The sequence below is a fragment of the Leptosomus discolor genome, chromosome 8 (genome assembly GCF_034619465.1).
Source record: "Leptosomus discolor isolate bLepDis1 chromosome 8, bLepDis1.hap2, whole genome shotgun sequence".
In the NCBI taxonomy this organism is placed as follows: Eukaryota; Metazoa; Chordata; class Aves; order Leptosomiformes; family Leptosomidae; genus Leptosomus; species Leptosomus discolor.
In genome coordinates, this window is record NC_141398.1 from 39,932,344 (window position 1) to 39,950,715 (window position 18,372).

Below are 18,372 nucleotides of genomic sequence, written 5' to 3' on the forward strand. Positions count from 1 at the left end.
GCACACTTTAGTCTCTGTAATTTCCTGTTTGCTTCAAAAGCTATTTTTGCTAAGGGAAAAAAAAAATAATCAAACATTTATAACAATTCTGTCTGTTCCTTAGCAGGAGAAAACAAAGATTGGAGGGCGCCGAGCAGGGGTCACTACCCGGCCGCAGCCTAGCCGACCTGCTCACTCAACGTCCTTCAGTCCTGGCAAAAGCAAGCTCGTGCTCCTTCACCAGCCGGCTCCCATCAGCCAGCCCCACACCATGGCATGTGAAAACACAATAGTTCTTGGCCTCCATAGTTGTTTTCTTTTTGTTTGGTTTTTTTTTTTTCATCTTTCTGGGGTACTTTTCCAAAGCTTTTGCCAGCTTTCTCCATAAATAGGAAAGAGTAGGGATGTCTACTGAAAATATGTGTATCTACATGCACATATGTAGTAGACAAGAGAATATTCTGGCCCTGGGAGGCGGGGCTTTCTGAGAAAGCAGGCAGGACCCTAAGTGTCCAGGACAAATCTGGAGTGGGTGACCCCTGCACAAGTGATGCTCATGTGGTCCCAGCGCCAGCCATGCCTAGAGGAGAGCTCTTGGGGCAACTCTGAGCCCATGATTCACCTGGTTGCCTGTGAGAGCCTCAGAGCCCCCAAACCACGAGGGACCCACACACAGCAAGGCCCCAGGTTCGTGCACAGCCCAGAAGCCATCCTCCCCCAAGCCAGCCAAGGAGCCAAAGCACAGCTTTAAGTGGCTCTCTTAACTTCAGCAGCGCAGGCTTAGCTGGGCTCCAGGAGGCAAAGCCTGTGCGCAGGCAGTGATTGCCCCTCATCTCTGTGAGAGAGGAAAGCACAGATACAGCAGACCTTCTGCAGAGTCTGGTCTTTACCAGTATGCCATGGCCTTTCCAAGCCCTTCTTCATGGGCTGCCTACAGGCTCAGGACAACCTGTGGTCTGATGTAGACCAGACCAATTGGGCTGGCGGCCACCTCCCCAAACTGTCCTCAGCACCCTCCCTCTCCAACTAACCCATCACAGGTTTCATTTACCTTCAGGGCAGCCTGGCTGCGCGGCAGCAGATACCAGGAGAAGGCGAGGTGAGAGGAGCCCAGGTGGCTTCTTCAGGGATCTTTGCCTTCCTCGTGGCCGTGAGGAACAGCTTGCTCTGGGAAGATCACAACTCTAGGATCTGGGGTACTCCTAAAATCAAAGCCCCCACCATGTCAACATCCATCCTGGCTGTTCTGCAAGAGTCCTGGGGAGCAGAAGCCTGGCCACGCAGTCCTCCAGGTCAGGGAGTCCCACAGCTGTGTTTGCTCCTCCAGGCGAAAGCAGGGAAATCTGAACCACGAAGGGGGCGTGGATCACCACACCCAGCTCCTGCTGACCTGAAGTTCCCACTGATCTTGTCTGCCCTCAGCCAGTCCACGCTGCAGCTTGTTCCCCTGCGCAGCCAGGGTGCGGGGAAAGCCTCCTGGCCAGCCCTGCAGCCTGGCGGGTGGCACAGCCGCTGGAGAGGGTCCCCAGCTCTGCGAGGAGCTTGGGGACGCTCACCACCAGCAGACGGCGAGGAGACATGGGTGAGCCGAAGGGCTGGCTCAACATGCACCGGAGGGATGCAGCGCAAGGCACAAAGGCTCTCCCATCCTGGCCTCTCTGCCCTGGAACGCAGCATGGGAACCGCTGCCCAGCACAAATCTGTTCCTCATTATCCGCCTTGGCTGCTGACTGATCCCAGCTCCGTCACCAGCCACTCGCTGCATGGCATTGGCCAGCTTGCATCCCATCAGCCGAGCAACTTCTGCACAACTTCACTAGCCAGCACAGTGCAGCAGACCAGGGCGAGGGCTGGCATCCACACCTCTGGAGGTAATTCTGGAGTGAAAACGAATCGTTCCCTCCACCAACACACAGAGGAGGGTCCCAGTGAAAGCAGGGAGTGGGGATGGCTGCTTCATGGGCAACGAGCAGGAAGGCAAACACAGCAGAATTCAGGAGAGGTGTTCAGTCTGATCACATCCAGGTGAGATGGATGCCTGGACAGATGGACAGGAGCAGGAAGGAGCAAAGAACGGACTGATGTGTCTCCAAAATTTGTGTACCCAGATATGATCAGACTGAACTCCTGAGTTCTCCTGCATTTTCCTTCCCACTGTTCTCCATGAAAACGTGAACACGGCCAAAGCCTCTGCCACGTTTTGTGCTTGCTGGGGCCAAGTGGGAGGTGAGAAGCTGGTCTCCCATTCACTAGCTTCCCACCGCTTGTGCCTGTATAGGCCATCATGAAAACATCACATGAGGGTGTCAGAAGTGCTCCAGAAATAGAGCAGAATGAAAAATCCTGCAAGGTTGCCAGTGAGTCAACAGCGCCCTTGCTGCAATGGAGAACGTGAAGCTGGCAGGTTTAAGGAAAGTATTCTTCTTGACTTGATACCCGTGAGACATAGCTGGGTACTAGCTCCAATTTGGGGCTCTGTAGAACAAGATTGTATAGCAGAGAGAACCAGCTTTAGGAAGACAAGGCAAAGAGGGGAGCTACCTATATGGGGGCACAGAGAAAACAGAGCCCAACTCTTCTCAGAGACACACTTGGAAGGACAAGAGGCAATGGGGACAAGCTGCACCAGGGGAAATTCTTGCTGGGCATAAGGAGAAAATCATTCTGTGCAAGAGCGGTGGAGCTGTGGTGTGGCTCTGGGACAGGGCAACAACTCCATCCTGGGGGACTTTCCAAGCGCAACTAGACAAGGCTCTGAGGTTCTTGCTGTAGCTTTGCCACCAGCCCCGCCTGGAGCCGGTCTTGGACCACAGAATTCCGAAGTCCCTTCCAGCCTAAAATTTACGTGCTGCTCCAACGCGCATTGTGCAATGGCAAGGTGGTGATGTGCAGTGCTGCTGCTTAGCTGACCTGGGAGATGGCCAACACCAATCCATCACCCGCAGCTTGGATCTTCCATCCAGCCGATGCCCCTGTTACCAGAGCTGCATTACATCCTCTGCTGACTTCACAAGTTCTGGTACCATGGAGAAGCTGAGCATCAGAGAAAGTAAATCACTGTGGAAAAAATGTGCAGGTTTAATGGCAGGCTCTGAGGAGACGCCTGCTTGCAAAATGACAGGTCTGTGATAGCCAGGCAGCTCTGGGATGGGGTTGCTTATAGTAACAGTCAGAGGGTTGTATGTTCTGAGTTACAGACAAGCAGCTGCTTTGGTTATGCCTTACTCTGTCCTGGAGAGGCAGAGGTTTGGGCCCACGTGTTCGTGGTTTGGCCCAGTTCTTACGTTTTTCCACTGAAGCACTTCAGTATTTTTAGGCTGAAAGAGACAGCTCTGTGCTATGCTGGAAGGATCAGAGCAGTCCTGTGCAGGCAGGACGCTGCCTGCTATCTCTCTGTGTAAAGTGAAATACAGAGATTAAAGTATAAGAATAAATACTGACAGAACCCTGTGGGGAAAGGTATAGGAGCCACCATCCCACAGCTGGGGTCGAGGGTGGGAAAAGGGAGCTCCAAGCTCACCAGCTGCTGGCTGGTGGTGTGGAGAACCTGTACATTAGCTGCCAGGCTCAGATAACTGTGTGAGACAGCAGCAACCAGCCCCAGAGTTTCCCAAAGCCAAGACGTCTGCTTTTTCTCCTCTGAGGACCTGAATGCCGCAGGCCCACTTCTTCCAGGAAACCAACCTGGCCTGCACAACCTGGTGCACTGCCAAGGTGATCGTGTGCCAGGAAACACTGGCAGGGACGTCCGGCACACAGAGCACAGCTTGGCCAGCATTGCTGGTCGGCGGGATTTGAGGCAGATGGGAAATTTCGGAAGGAGCAAGAGCTTCCACAAAGACCAGTGCAAAGCTCTTGGGGCTAGGAAGCTGTATAGGGACCCTGCCAAAAAGCACCTGGGGGTGATGGTAGGTGGCATCTTGTGAATCAAATAAACCACGTTTACTCTCCTTTAGGAGAAGCAGAGCCAGTAGATCAAGGGAAGAGCAAAGCCAGCACACACTGATGCAGGGAGGTTCCTGTGATGCAGAATACCCTGAAACAGACCCGTTAAAACCATATTTTTGGCAAAGAGAAAGGAAGCATAGACATCGGAAGATCTGGGCTCCCAGCACTCTGCTGCTGTGCAGGCAGCCATGACACCAGGCAGCAAGGGCCCGGCTGCCTGCTGGCCTCTTGCTGGCTGCTCCCCACGGCATGGCCTAACGACGCCTGCAGGCAAGCTTCTCTTTGGAAAGAATTTCACATTTTCCGCAAACATTATTGAAACTAGGAAATCCAATTAGACAGACAGAGTCTGAGAAGAGGGCTGTGGTCTCAGGTGGAGAAAAGCAGAAAGGCACAGGGATGCGGTGCCTGTGAGGGAGAACGGAACTGGGAGCTGCAGGAACCAGGATGTGCAGAGGTTCTCAGCAGAGAGACCAGACCATGACACCTGCTCCAACTCCGATTTATTGAACATTACAAAATACTCTGCATATATTTTCACATTAAAACAATATTCTTGCAAATAAGATATTAAGTCTTGAGTCATTTGTGGTGCCCATGGCTATGGAAAACACTGACCCAGCTAGGGACTTAGTATGGCCCGATATCAGAAATCAAAACCAGAATAAGGCATACCAGAAATGCAAAACTATATAAAAACCTTTTAAAAACCTCATGCTCATTTGGTGAGACAGGTACAGAGCAGAACAGCCTTTGCTGAGCCTTGCTAACAGTACCAGGGGGTACCACCAGCTTGCTTGCCCCACATTGGGCTCACTCACCCAGTGCATCTCAGCATGCCCAAGTAGCTGGAACAGACAATTAATTACCTACTTTGGGGCATTAAGAGCCCAAGGCCCCATTCTTCCCTAAGAGAAGCATCCCCAACCCTCCCATGTCGCCGATGCCCAGCTGCCATGCTCAGCTTTCGTGTGCTGAGCAGTTCTTGGGGAGCAGTTTGTGGCCCTTGGGGTCATACCAGGAATAATTCACTGTGTGGGCCATTACCACCAGGTCCCACCACCCTCTCAGGAGGTACCAGGGTTGGGTGGTAGGCAGGTGGTGGGACAGACCTTTGAAAGTGCACTCAGCTCTTGCCCATCACCCCTGTTCCTGGTGTACATTCATACCTGCCGCTCACTCCACTCCTTGCACCATGACCAGCCCTCGCAGCTGTTGGGGCCCAGGCAACTGGAGGGATTGGGACATGGGCAGGATGAATACCAAGTACGCTGTGCATGACAGAGGCCTCCTAACAAAGCCAGAAATCTGGACACTGCAGCTATTGGGAACACATCCAGGCAACAGGCGTGAGGCTGGCATAGCAGGCTGGCTGCTAGAGGAGTCCCTGTGCGTACATGTTGACTAGTCCAGCTCCTGGTGGAGCCAAACCCCAGGAGCACTGCTCCCAGTCCTGAGAAGGTCATGGCCTTGCCTCTGTGGTAGCTCCATAACCCGAGGAACGCAGAGCTGCCATGGCCAGGAGCCCATCTCTGGCCTCCTGGCTGAGCTCCATGCATGCTGTGAGGAACCACCACTGTAGCCACCTTGAAGTCAATGGCTCGGTCACTGGGTGTGGGTGGGCTCGCATGCACCAGCCACCGGTCCCAGCCCTCTCCCCAGAGGTCTGCTCATAGCCAGGCTGGAGATCAGCTCTTGCTCCTACACCTGCGAGCAGCCACAGCCCATAAGCCAGCACCTCTACACCTCAGGTCAGCACAGCCACAACAGGATGGGATCCCAGCCCTGGGAGGAACATCTATGGCCTCCCAGTGCTGTGAAGATGTGTAGGGACCAGAGAGAAAGAAAGAGGTTTGGGGTCTGTGCCTCACTGGGTGGACAGGGGCTGGTACCTGCTGTTGCAGCACGAAGCCAAATTATTGACCAGTTTTGCATCAGTAGGTGCATGGGCAAAGGCCACCTTGGAGTGCAGCTCTGGGAGGAGTACCAGGCTCTCCTGCCACTCCTGGAGTTTATGGAGACACACACAAACTTTACAATGCAAGACAGCAGAGCTGCCAGCGGGTCGCAGCCCGTCTGCAGCCCTCAGCCCCTTCCCTGTCCACAGTCTGCCTCAGAGGTGGCTTGCTCTGTTGAACATCAGCCATCTGGGCTCCGTGGCAGGCACCATCCTGCCCTGCTCCTCTGTGGCCATCAAAGGCTGCAGCTCCTGCTGCTCAGCGGCAACCGGGCTGCTGTCACTCTGCGACTGGCCGCTCTTAGAGACATGGCTGGGGAACTGGAAGCGGGAGCTCTGCTCTGGCATTGCCTGGCTCGCAGACTGGGGTTGTTCCTCCAGCACAGGGCAGGCAAATCTCCTGTGCTGAGGTCCGCTCTCGATGCCTGGGGGGGAAGCGATGCTCTCCAGGGAGGAGATGCTTTGGTTCCACGCCTTCTGCATATCCACTGGCACGATTTTGGTGGTCTCCAAGGAGACATAAACAGCCAGATCAGCCTGGTCTCCTTTCCATGGCAGCTCCTTCTCTGCCAAGGTGGGCGATGGTGGGATGATGCAGGGGCTGGGGCAGACATCCAGACTGCCTGGGGATGCAGAAGGAGGGACAGTCAGAGGGATCTTGCACACCTCTTGCTCTCTCCATGGGCCCTGCAATCATTGCAGAACCAACCACTACTGAATGGCCAGCTGGCCCAGGGATACAGAAGCCACCGGGGAGGCTCTGTCATGCCACAAAACCCAGTGATTCTCCCATTCATGCTCTGCTGATTTTGGTTTTGCCCAGCCCAAGGCAATTTTGCTCCCCAGCGGGAGGAAGGACAAGCTAACCAACATCAGCTGCCCTAGTGTGGGAGCATCGGTGCCTACCAGGATTTGTCTTTCCCTGCAGGACCTCATCGGTGGCTCGAGCGATGAACACAATCCCTTCATCATCTTCTCTCTCTGTCTCTGAGCTATCGCTCTCCTCCTCCTCTGAGCTGACCATCACCAGGACAGGAGCTGCAGCCAGATGGAGTGAGTTGGTTTGGAGGATGGGGCATCCTGTGGGGGAAGGACTGCACCCATGGGAGAAGGACAACCCCAGGTGCTGTCCTGCCACTGAGCCGGCAGTGGGCAAGCACAGCAGGCTGGTCCCATCCCACCCCACCAAGTCCCCTTGCCAGGACCTGCAAACCTCACCTGCCACCAGCCTTACCCGCCTCCTGCCAGGGGACATTTCTGTGTGTCTTCCCATTGGGTGCCTCACTGGTCAGAGAGGTGTTCTTCTGTGAAGGAAGAGACCAGCTGGGACCTGCCCCGTGCAAACCCCTAACCCCAACCCCGGTGCCCTGCAGGCCAGGGTAAACCTGGGGATGCAGATTCCCACCCCGGCTAGATGGCAGATGGCAGTCAGTGGTTCCTAGTCCTTAGGCATTGCGTCTTCTTGGCCCTACAACAAACAGCTCAGCTGCAATGGCTTCAAAAGCCTTCAAACGAGAGAAGACACTTAAGGCTCAACTTAAGGTGCAGTGCCACACTTCTGAGTCTAGATCTGCACTGATGTGCAGGCTATTTTATGCTGAGTGCTCTTGGAAAACCAACATGGGGCTCCTCCAGGGCTTGGGACTGCTTTGCCTAGGGAAGAGCCACCCAACAGCAGTGCTGGTGTGGTGGGGACACATGGACATATGATGCCCACGTGCTCACACGCAGCATACACAGGACAGAGATAAGATGAGCTGCTTTCCCTGCTGGCTCTGGAACTGCCGATGCCCCGCAGCACCTCACCTGCACCCCAAAGGACCTCACTGTCTGCAGCCTGGGGGAGGCCAAATCTCAGAGCTAGGGAAGGAGGAGGAGGTTGGGGGGCGCTTGCCTTTTTCCTGCCCTTTTCCTTCAGCCTGGCCTTACTCTTGGAGGAGCAGACATTGTGCTTTGTGGACTTGAAGGTCTCCAGCCGCCTCTTCATGTTCTGCCGGAAGATTTCTTTATCTTGGCGCTCTTGTTTATCTGGAGAGATGAAGTGACGGCTGTAGCTGGCCTTGTACTGGCCGAGGGAGAGGCAAAGAGACACAGGGTGAGCAGCTGGCCCCACAGAGCATCCTCCATCCCTGCTCTTCTTGCAGGCACTGCTACCCTCGGGGTCAGCTGCATGCCATGGCCAGGGAGCGCTCACCCGCCGGCGGGGCTTGTAGAGGCTCCCTCGCAGCACATGGTGCATGGCAGCATCCTCCTTGTCCCGGCGGCTCCGCACTGTGTCGATCACCTGCAGGTCCAGGCACGCGCCGCTCCCGCTCTCCCTTCTAGGGGAAGAGATGGAGATGGAAGGAGATGGAGATGAAGATGGCAGGGCTGGGCTCCATGCCCTCATCCTGCCAGCCCCCTACACAACCCACCCGCAGGGAACAGGGCAGCTGCCAGGGTCCAGCAAAGTCTGCCCAGGGGCTCAGAGGGATGCTCGTACTCACAGGAGGTTTGTGACTGATGACTCTGACATGGACGTGCGGCTGGGCATGGAGGGCAGCGCCAGCTTGGCAGCAGAGAGCACATGGCCACCCTGGGAGGTGGGAGGGCAAGGCTGGCATCAGGGCAGCAAGGACCCAGCTGGGCTGGGGTCATCCCCGCTGCCTGGCCAGAGGGTACGTGTGTGGCCATACGTGGTGGGGACCATCACCCCAGGCCAGCCAGCTCCTGTTGGGGCCATCCCACTGCCTGGTCCCTACCACACGCTCCTACCTGGTCAACAAAGCTGATAGCATCACGGATGTTCAGCTTATAGTAAACATCCCAGATCTCGTCCCGCAGCCTGTAGGCAGATTTCCGCATCAGGAGCTGGCTCAGGTACTTCTTGTCAAACTGTTCCCACCTGCCAAACAAGATGAAGACATGGGCGTACCACATGGTATATATAGGGTACCACAGCCAGGGTACCACACTAGGCTGAGTGTGCAAAGCGTGGGGAAAGCAGCGTGGGCATTCAGAACCTGGCTGTGCCCAGGGACACACTGCCAGGGAGAGCAGGAGGGGAGGGGACACGCTGGCCCTTCATCCCTGCCCGAGGGGAAGCCAGACACCGGTGGGTCTGCAGGAAGCGATGGGAGCGGGACTGGGGCTGGCATGGCTGCCCCGCTGGAGTGCTTCCCCTCCAGGAAACAGGCTTTTTGCCTCCTTTTCCTGTCACCATGCCACAGATAAACACTGCCCAGGCTTTAACAGGGCTGTTCCCTGCTCAGCATCCAGCGCAGCTCCATCCATGGGGAGGCACAGGGCCATCACCACCACCACGGACACCCCACAGCCCCCCAGAAGCTCTGGCATGGGCAAGAAATGCCAGCTCTCGCAGCATCCCCAGTCGCACCTGCCCAACCTCGCTCTAGTATGCTTTTGGGACCCCAGTTTGCTGCACAACAGCAGCCATGTGGTCCCAGATGGACTGACGCACAGATATACAGCCTTCCTGGTCCCACTGCCCTTCCTACAGCAGGGGTGTCCGCCAGCGGGGACCCTGTGATGTCCCCATGACTGGCATGCTTCCCCCGTCTACCTCGTGGCTGGCAGAGGATCCTAGCTAAGAAACTCACTTGTCCCGCCAGTAATGGTAGCCGTGGTGCCCCACAATGTCCTCCACCGCTGCCAGGATGTGGTCAAAGGCCTTGAGCAAGGAGAAGAGGGTGAGAGTGGTGGCAAGGCTGCAGGTACCCCGGGGGTGTCGAGGCCGTGCATCGCCCTTGCCCAGCCCTGGCAGTGCGGGGAACTGGGCAGCCTCCGGTGCCAGCACCTACATGCTCATGCAGCTCCTCATTCAGTGTGGGCTTGTGGTGGTCACTGCGCTTCACCTTCAGCCATGTCACCAGGGGTTTGATGGTGAGGCCCTAGAATGGCAGGAGAAGGCAAGGGGAAGACTGGGAGGGCGAGAGGGTACGTGACTGGGGCACAGAGAGCAGAAGCAGCATGAAGTGACCAGGGACAGCAGCTGTGCCAGCAGCGTGTGCCCTTACCAACCTGACCCCCTGCACCCAGGAACTGGGTGATGCTCTTGTGTCCCAGCAGGCAGTGGGCATGTCGTATCCCCCAGCCTCCCTTCCCCTAGCCTCACATCCATCTGCTTTGTGGCTCCCCTTCCCAGGGCGCAGGAACCCCAGAGCCAGGGCCCAAGCAAACAGCCTGGCCAGGCACACACCATTGCTGCTCTTGGGGACAGTCCCAGGACAAGAGGCCAACAGGGAAACAACGTGGGGCGACAGTTGCTGTGGCAGTCCTGCATGCCAGCCTGGTGATGGATGGGGTTCCAGGAGGCACCGAGGACCAAAGGTCACTTGAAAAGAGGTACTTGCCCCAAGCACATGTCCCCAAGCACCTGCCTGGCCCCCCAGAAGGCAGCACTGGAGGAGGGCACAGTGCCCATCCTCACCTGCACAATGACAGTGAAGAACACCACCACAATGGTTGTTGCCACAAAGTAGTCCTTGGCTTTCACTTTTGCCCTGTCCAGCAGGATGACAAGGGCGAAGGCCACAGCTCCACGGAGGCCACCGTATGACATGACCACCTGGTCGATTCTGTCCAGGGGGATGAGGCGGAAGCGGTTGAGCACACAGGTCTGGAGGACAACACCTGGGGAAGAACAAGGAGAGCCTTGGATGATGGCAGAGCCCTGCCTGATCCTGGAGACAGGGCAAAAGCCCAGCCAGGAGCCGTGGCTGGCCCTATGCCCCAGACTTTCTTGGGGGATACTGCTTTTTGGCATGAAAAGGGCTGGGTGCTACCAGCTAGAAGCACAGTGGGGCAGACTGACCCACAGCTCTGAAGAGGAGAATAAAGAACAGGGTGCCCAGCACCAGTGCTGTGTCCCATGCCCACTTGGAGGTGTCCACAGCCGAGATGCCCAGAAACATGAAGATGATGGTCTCTGAGCTGCTAGCCAGTGTCTTCATGGTGTACTTAACAGTGGTGCGGGATTTCTGGGAGATGTTGGCTTCCACATACTTCTTGCAGCAGATCCCACAGAAGGTGACTCTGCAGAGGGGCAGAGGGAGCTGGCATGACCCTACAGCAGGATGAGGAGTGGGTCTGCTCATCGCCTCTTGCTGCTCAGCATTGCACACTTGACTTTCTGGGCCCCCCTGGGGGACACCCCAGTACTCACGCCAGGATGGAGGAGAGTGAGACCATCTCGGCAGCAAGGTACGCGATGTAGGCCAGGAGGAAGATGAAGAGTGGCTCGATGATGCGCACACGCTTGGTGAACCGTGTGATCAGGGCCAGGAGGAAGGCGAAGAGCAGTCCCACGGCCGTGCCCCCAAGGCTCACCAGGAAGAAGGAGGCTGGTGGAGGGAGAAGACTCATTTGCGCCATAAGCAAGCAAGCCCACCTCCTGTGCCCCACAGCCATACCACGCTGGGCTGGCCAAGCCCTGTGCTCCTACCCGGGTCCCTACCAAAGCATCCCATGATGACAGCCAGCGTGTGACCACTGGGATGGAGATGATAGAGCTGTGGTTCTCTGTGCCCACCCCACAGTACGACAGCACCCGTGCTTACCAGCCCCACTTTCACACTGGAGGAAGAGGTGGGAGCGGCTGGTGGGGTACGTACTCACCTACCCCCTTCACGTAGTCCGTGGCATGGATGTGCGCTGGGCCCAGCTCCACAAAAGAGTTGAAGACCTTGTACAGTACCTGCAGGCAAGGCAAATCCCTTGGGGAAGGCAGGGTATTGCCCTGCCTTGAGAGGGGCAGCACCTGCGGGCAGGATGGAGGCATCACCTGCCTGAAATCTGCCAGGCAACACAGCTCATCTCAGCAGGCAAGGTCCCGCAGGACCAGGAGAGAGGAAGGACCAAGAGATCATGGCATGGGTCTGCCCCCAGCTTGGGGATGTTACCTGCATCCTCTGCCTATCCTGGAGGACTCCAGCACCCTGGCCCACATCGGGCTCCGCATTAGGGGCCCCCAAGCTGCAACTCACCACAGTGACAGCATCGTTCAGGAGAGATTCGCCAAACACGATGATGAAGAGGGTCTCATTTACATGAACCTCTTCGAAGACGGCCAGCACTGCCACGGGGTCCACAGCTGAGATGAGGCTGCCGAAGAGCAGGAAGTCCATCAGGCCAGCTTCAACGCCTGGATCTGCTAGGACAGAAGGACCAAGCTCAAGCAAACCATCTGCCCCAGAGCCCCTGTCACCAGGCTGAAACAAGCCTGTCCCTCATCTGCTCCTGGTGACTTGGCTGCAGCATCCCAACTTGGAGTGCAGTGGGCTGAGACCAGGAGTGATCCCAGACCTCCAGGGTCCCCCAGGTGAAGCAGGGCTCAGCACATCCTTGCTACAACATGAGGGGAGCAGGCCTTGGATATCCCTCTTGGAACCCAGGTGCGTCGCTGCCCCTCGGGCAGGTATGTACTGAAGGAGGCTCAGCAGCCTCATCTCAGGTCCAGGCATCAAGCAGTCCCTTGGGGCCCAGGAGAGCTCAAAACACAGCCCAGGCCAGCCAGGGCTAGCAGCTCCAGCCGAGGATAAGGAACACGGCAGCAAGCCAGCAAAACTAGCCAAGGTCAGTGACAAAAATAGCAAAGACACGAGTCAGCCCAGTGCCAAGCAGAATTCATTTGTCCTGCACACTTGACAGTCCTGCCAGAGCACCATTCCCAGGATGCCAGGACCCTGCTCCTGCTATAATTCCTGGGAATCAGGCAGTGGGCTCTGAACTTGGGGGTGTTTTGCACCTCTAACCTATCTTTTGGGGATGTGGCCCAAGCTGGGCAGCCCTGTGCACCCACCCATGAGCCCAGCTCGGTGCAGCCCCCAGAGCGCAGTGCCGGTGGTGAAGGAGTTCCAGAGCGTGCCCACCACTGCATAGGTGAGGATGGCACCGATGTTGTCGAAGAACAGCCGGCTGGGCATGAAGTAGCCTGAGTCTAGGACGATGGGGGGCAGAAGGAAGAGGAAGAACATGTTGGGCTCCAGCTGGTACTCGGCTTTCTTCGCCACGGCCAACACAATGCCCCCCAGGCCCAGCCCCAGCAGGATGAGGAGGCAGCTCTCTGGGACGATGGACGTCACCTTCCTTGACAAGTGGAAAACTAGAAGGAAAGGAAGAATGAGAGCATCAGCTGAACAGGCACATGGACACAGCATCCCAGATCCACAAGCTCCACAGAAAGGCTGGCTGATGCATGATGGACCCCAGGGAGGACAAGGGAGCACCGAAGGCTGCTTCATGGCCATGTGTGTGCAGAAGACCTTCCAGCTAGCTCTCAGGTCAGGATTTCAGGTTCCTGGCTCTTTGGGATCCCTCCTCTTCCTCAGCCACTGTCTAATAAGCCAAGCAGCAGTGCATTTTGCTTTTCTTGGCCTCTGGTATCTGCACTTAAAGGATAAAAGCAGCCAGTAAGCACATTCACATTTCACAAGCAATGTTGGCTGCTGTTCAAGTGAAGGCATCCTGGTTCACCAGGACACGTTACCCCACTCAGAGACAAGGATGCTCAGCTCTGGTGACGGGGTGACCTTGTTTGCAGCCGTCTGAGCAAGCAGGCAGAGCAGCATGCAAACCACTGCAGCACAAGCCAGCCAGCCGGTCTCTGTGCCAGAGCACAACCTTCCTCAGCACTGGCTAACCTACCTGCATGCACAAAATGGGTGCATGGGAGCTGCAGATCTAGAGATGCTTTGAATAATCAGTTTATTCCATGCGAGGTTTGGACTAAATCTTAAACTGCCATGGAACAGGATATATTTTTTAAAGCAAGAAGTGTATGCCCTGGTATTCATCCATCAGCAATGTGGCAGTGAGCCTGCAGCTCAGGCACAAGCCAACGGGACCTCACGCCAGTGAGCACAGAGGACTCACTCCTCCAGGCAGCCTTGTCCCCAAGGCCAGGGTGTTCTGTGTAATCCCAAATCATCCCAGCTTCCAGGTGGACAACCCCCCATCCCTGCAGATTTCTCCTCCCTCTTGTAGGGTTCTGTAATTTTGCTACCCCCCAAAAGGGCAGTGCTTGGGGAAAGGCTGTTGAGGGTCACAGCGGTTTTGCCCCCCTGCATTGCTGAGTTCTGCCATTGCTTGTGACATCCAGCCCAGCTCTGTAGCATGACTTGGCCATCGGACGAAGAAACCTTCTCCTGGGGGGTGGGTTCCTCCACGTGCTTCCAGAGGCACCTCTGTCCTTGAGCACCCAGCAGGTACAAAGGACATCAGGGCAGCCTCTGAGCCATCACTTGGCTGCAAGCCCAGCCCTGCTGCCAACCCAAACCCAGTCCCTAAAGCTGTTTAGCTGGATTAAAGGTGCCCGTTGCTTGTGCCAAGTCATCCCACCAGAAGGAAAGCTGTGCTGTGGTCACACACCAGCCCTAGCTCACTTGGCTTCTCCCTTCCTTAGGAACCCCCACAGACAGACAGACCATAAGGTCTGCCTAGCCCAGGGTCCTGTCTCCAGTGGCATAGACCTGGAGAGGGGCCCAGCAACAGGCAGTACTTCATCGGTAGGCTTCCATGTCTCTGTGCCCTTGTCATTCTTCTCTGAACCTGTCCCAGTCCTGCTCTATCCTTTCTGGGACTGGTCCCAGTCTCCTGAGATGCAGACACCCTGGGAACCGAGGTTATGGCTTCCTGATGTTCTTCCTTTCTCCTTTCCTAGCACCTTAGTTGATTTGCTTTCCTTCACTGCAGCTGAGCACTGAATTAGAGGAGATAATGCAATGTCAAAGATCTGGCTCTTTAACCAGAGACAATATCTTTGTGCCCCCCACCAAACATACAGGCTAAGGGCTGCTTTTCCTCTCATTGAGACCTTCACAGTGACCTGTGCTGCTCCTTGGCACGGTAAGCCCTGTCTGTGCCATCCTGGCAAGCCCCGGCACTGCTCATCTGCCATAACATGCCGGGAACACTGCCGCAGCTGGCAAGGGCAGAGCGGCCAGCACCGGTGCACATGATCTGCAGCTCCATCACCAACCACCTCAAGGGGAAAGAGCTGCAGAGCACCCGTGGCCAAGCCTCTGGCATGATCTGCAGCCAAGCCCCCCAGCTGCAGAGCCCAGGGCGTCCACCCTCACGCCCAGCCACCTCCACTTGCTGTCAGGGGCTGCAATTCAGCCACTCAGGCAGTGGCAATACGGACATTATAGTCCTCCAAGCAAACCCACAGCCTGGAGAAGGGCTGGCTGGGGTCCAGTCCAGCTGAATTCCTGCTAAATGACTGCACAATCCATGGCAAAGCCCTGTTCACCCCACACGAGCCCAGCGAAGACAGCACCAGTGGGCGAACGGCACTCGCTCCGTGCCTGCGGCAGGCTGTGAAACCGCTTCCCACCCACGGGAACAAAGCTCTGAAGTTTTCAAGAAGGGAACGAAGCATCCAGCCCCTTTCTGCATGCTCGGGAGCATTGCCAAGATCCCCACTCCCCACTCCGGCAACCCATCTGCGCTGCCCATGCTGCGGAGATACTCCCTGGCTGGCTGGAGAGACTGAGGAGAGCCCACAGAGATGCTATGGGTGTCATCCGTCATTCTTTCCCCAGAGCCAAAAACTTGGGCAAAGAAGTGGGCAGCATCAATGGGAAAGACGCTGCTTGTCCAAAAATCCTCTGGCTGAGGGGGGGATGCTGCCATGCTCCCAGGCAAATGGCAGCACACGAGATCCTCTGTGCCGCAGGGAGCAGCCAGCGGGGATGGGTGGAACGAGCTCTAATTTTACATGAGCTAGTCAAGGATTTCAGCATTAAAGGTTCCCACAGCAACAGTAACTTAGCCACATGTGAGTTAACTTCAGAGCCATAATCCACACTCAAGGCATCCATAACACAGGATTTGCCATTGGGAGGACTCGGAGCCAAAACCTGCTCCGCTCCTCAGGCACTTGGGAAATGGTGAAACACCTAAACCAAGACACAAGGAGCTGGGGACAGAGGTGACAGTGCAAGGAGAGAAGGTTGTGACCCGTGGAGACGCTGCTGGGTGGAAAAACATCCATCTACCAGCAAACCCCTGCCCACGGGGCAGCTGTGGGTAAGGAGCATGTTTGGGGCAATGTTCGTCACTTCCCTCTTCCCCCCATCCCATCCAAGCAGATCTGTGCTCTGACCAAGTACGCAAAAGGCAGCAAAGCCCGGATGATGCCTCGCTGTGCAGGAAGGCAACACCCAAGCCAGTTTCTCCCCGCCCCAAGTGTCTGCTGGCTCAGGGCACCCGGGCATCGTGACCACTTCCAAGAACAGAGCCCGCAGTGTCATTTCCCCATCACCCAGGCGTGGGGCCGCTTCCTCCCCTGCAGTCACAGGGCTGTGAGCTGGCAGCCCAGCGCCGCAACCACAACGGCTCCTCTGCGCCAGCCTACGCCCGGCGTCCATGGCCATCGCAGCTGGCGCTGCCCCCTCCACTCCGCAACACCCTTTGCCCCCAGCTCCTCCGTGGGCTCCCATGCGCCCTGGGGACCGTGCGTACATGGAGTGGCATGACACCTCCAGGGACACCTCTGCCAGGGTGTTGCCCGCAGCCCTGCCTCCAGGTCTGAGTGTCTCTCTTGGCTCCAGGCTCTGAGTATCCATTGGACCCACCAGATGCGCTGAACCAAGCAGCCCAGAGCTGCTGACCATCAGGGTTGTGCCTCCCAGAGGAAGAGCGGCCATCAGCTCGCCTCAGGCCTGGAAGAGCATGGGGGGGCTGGGGACTTGGGAATGACCCCAGCTCAGCACCCCACACACTCACCAGCACTGCTGGGCAAAGGCAAGGGTGGCGAGGGGAGCGTGTCAAGGGAAATCTGCACAGGGAGTGGCTCTGGAGAGATGTTTGAGAGAAGAAAATAAGAGCCAGGGAAAGGAATTGTCTCTCTGATCTTCTGCAGGTAGGAGGGATGCGCTCAGCAGCTGGAGGTGGCACAGCTGCAGACAGAGGGTTGTATTTTCAAGCTCGTGACACTCTTTAATTCATTCCTCGCGATGCTTTAGGTCTCCCTTGCAAGAAGGCAAGGAAAGAGAGAAGCGAAGGCCCACGGCAGTGGTTTCGATGATGCTTGGGACAGGCAGAGGCCAGCTGCTGGTCATAGATGGAGCTGTCCCCTGTGTACCGAGAGCTGCTGCTGGTCCCCGGCTGCTTGGAGACTTCCCTGCCTAACTCCGAACCTGCATTTCTTGAGCCAGCTCCAAACTAAGAGGGTGCACATGCCCCCTCTGCCCATGGTGGCACCTCCAAGGAGGAAAGCTGCCTCAAGGTCACGGTCTTGTCCCCTGGGCCCAGCACAGCAGGTGGGGGCACTGCGGGCAAGCAGCCCTCTGTGGACGCTGCTCAGTACCCACACGCGGGCATCTCCTCCCCAGCTCCCAAGCTGCTGGTGGCGGGCACAGCCCTGCGGCAGCTCACACACATCCTCCTTGCACCTTCCCATGCAGCCTCTCGCGGTGGAGCTTCCCCCTGGCTGCGTGGTTCTGTGCTGGGGAGCATGAGACCTCAGAGCCATGCGGATCTGGAGTGACCCACTGGAGGGGACCACAGGCATGGATCTGTCCCCGGGCTGCTGGGGCCACCCGTTGCTCAGCACTGGCATCACCGAGCCCTTCCCAAGGCTGAGGGCAACAAATGACTTCCAGCCGTGCCAGCCTTGGGGGCATGGGACATGCCTTTTGGGCATCTCTGCTCAGCTCCTCTTCTCCTCCTGAACCCTCCGTTTCTCTGCACCCACCCATCCATCCCTCGCAGGGAAAAAGGGCCCGGGTCCCCACGTTGTCGCTCGGGCTGTACCTTCACCTCGTTACCGCTCATCAGCCCACAGAAGGGGACAGAGGACGTGGCGCGGGGTCGTGCCAGGCCACTGCAGCCCAGCTGAGGATGGTGACCAGCTGGCCTCTGGCCATTTGTCCCCATGCCCCGTGACCTGGTGTGCGGTGGCACCCCTCGCCCTGGATGCCCCCGCACCCACCGGGGATGCCGCATCCCACCCTGCCTGCCCCAGGGGTGGGCACAGCTGCTCCCGGGGCACCGGGGGACCGAAGTGGGGTGGGGGGTGGGGGGCGGGGGTGTGACACACTCACCGATCTTGGCTAGGCTGGCCACCAGGATCCAAGCGGCCACCAGGCAGGGCGCCTGCACCTCCCGCCACTGCCACCGCAGCAGCTCGGCCCCCGCCGGGGCGGCGGGGCCGGGGGAGGCCGCCGGGGGCTGCATGGCCCCGCGCCGCTCCCCGCCGCTCCGCCGCGCTCCCGGCCCCTGCCCGCGTCACGCACACGTGGGGCCTCGCCGGGCTCCGCCCGCCGCTCCCGCCCCGCCCGGTTCTGCCCAGGCACCCCCCCCGGTGCTGCCCCGGGGCCCCTGCATCTGCCCCCGGGGCCCGGCACAGCCTAGCTCACCCCGTGCATCCCCCTCCACCCCAGTTCACCTGCCCCACCTTGGTCCCCCTGCGCCTGCCCCGATCCCAACTGCATCCCCCTGGTACCCCTGCACCTGCCCCGGTAACCCCTGCCCCACACCAGTCC

General features: G+C 57.6%; 1 protein-coding gene across 1 annotated transcript; it reads right to left on the minus strand.

Moving 5' to 3' along the window:
* Nucleotides 1-4,413: 4,413 nt before the first annotated feature.
* Nucleotides 4,414-18,064, minus strand: SLC9A5 (solute carrier family 9 member A5). The gene is made up of 16 exons (XM_086469550.1): nucleotides 17,932-18,064; nucleotides 12,684-12,986; nucleotides 11,869-12,032; nucleotides 11,501-11,579; nucleotides 11,049-11,226; nucleotides 10,698-10,918; nucleotides 10,314-10,516; nucleotides 9,685-9,774; nucleotides 9,484-9,554; nucleotides 8,639-8,768; nucleotides 8,371-8,459; nucleotides 8,079-8,205; nucleotides 7,779-7,949; nucleotides 7,119-7,188; nucleotides 6,791-6,922; nucleotides 4,414-6,507 (listed from the first exon to the last, which is right to left on the minus strand). Exons 1-16 carry the CDS (start codon nucleotides 18,062-18,064, stop codon nucleotides 6,041-6,043), a joined length of 2,628 nt encoding a protein of 875 aa, XP_086325676.1. The 3' UTR covers nucleotides 4,414-6,040.
* Between the last annotated feature and the right edge of the window lie 308 nt (nucleotides 18,065-18,372).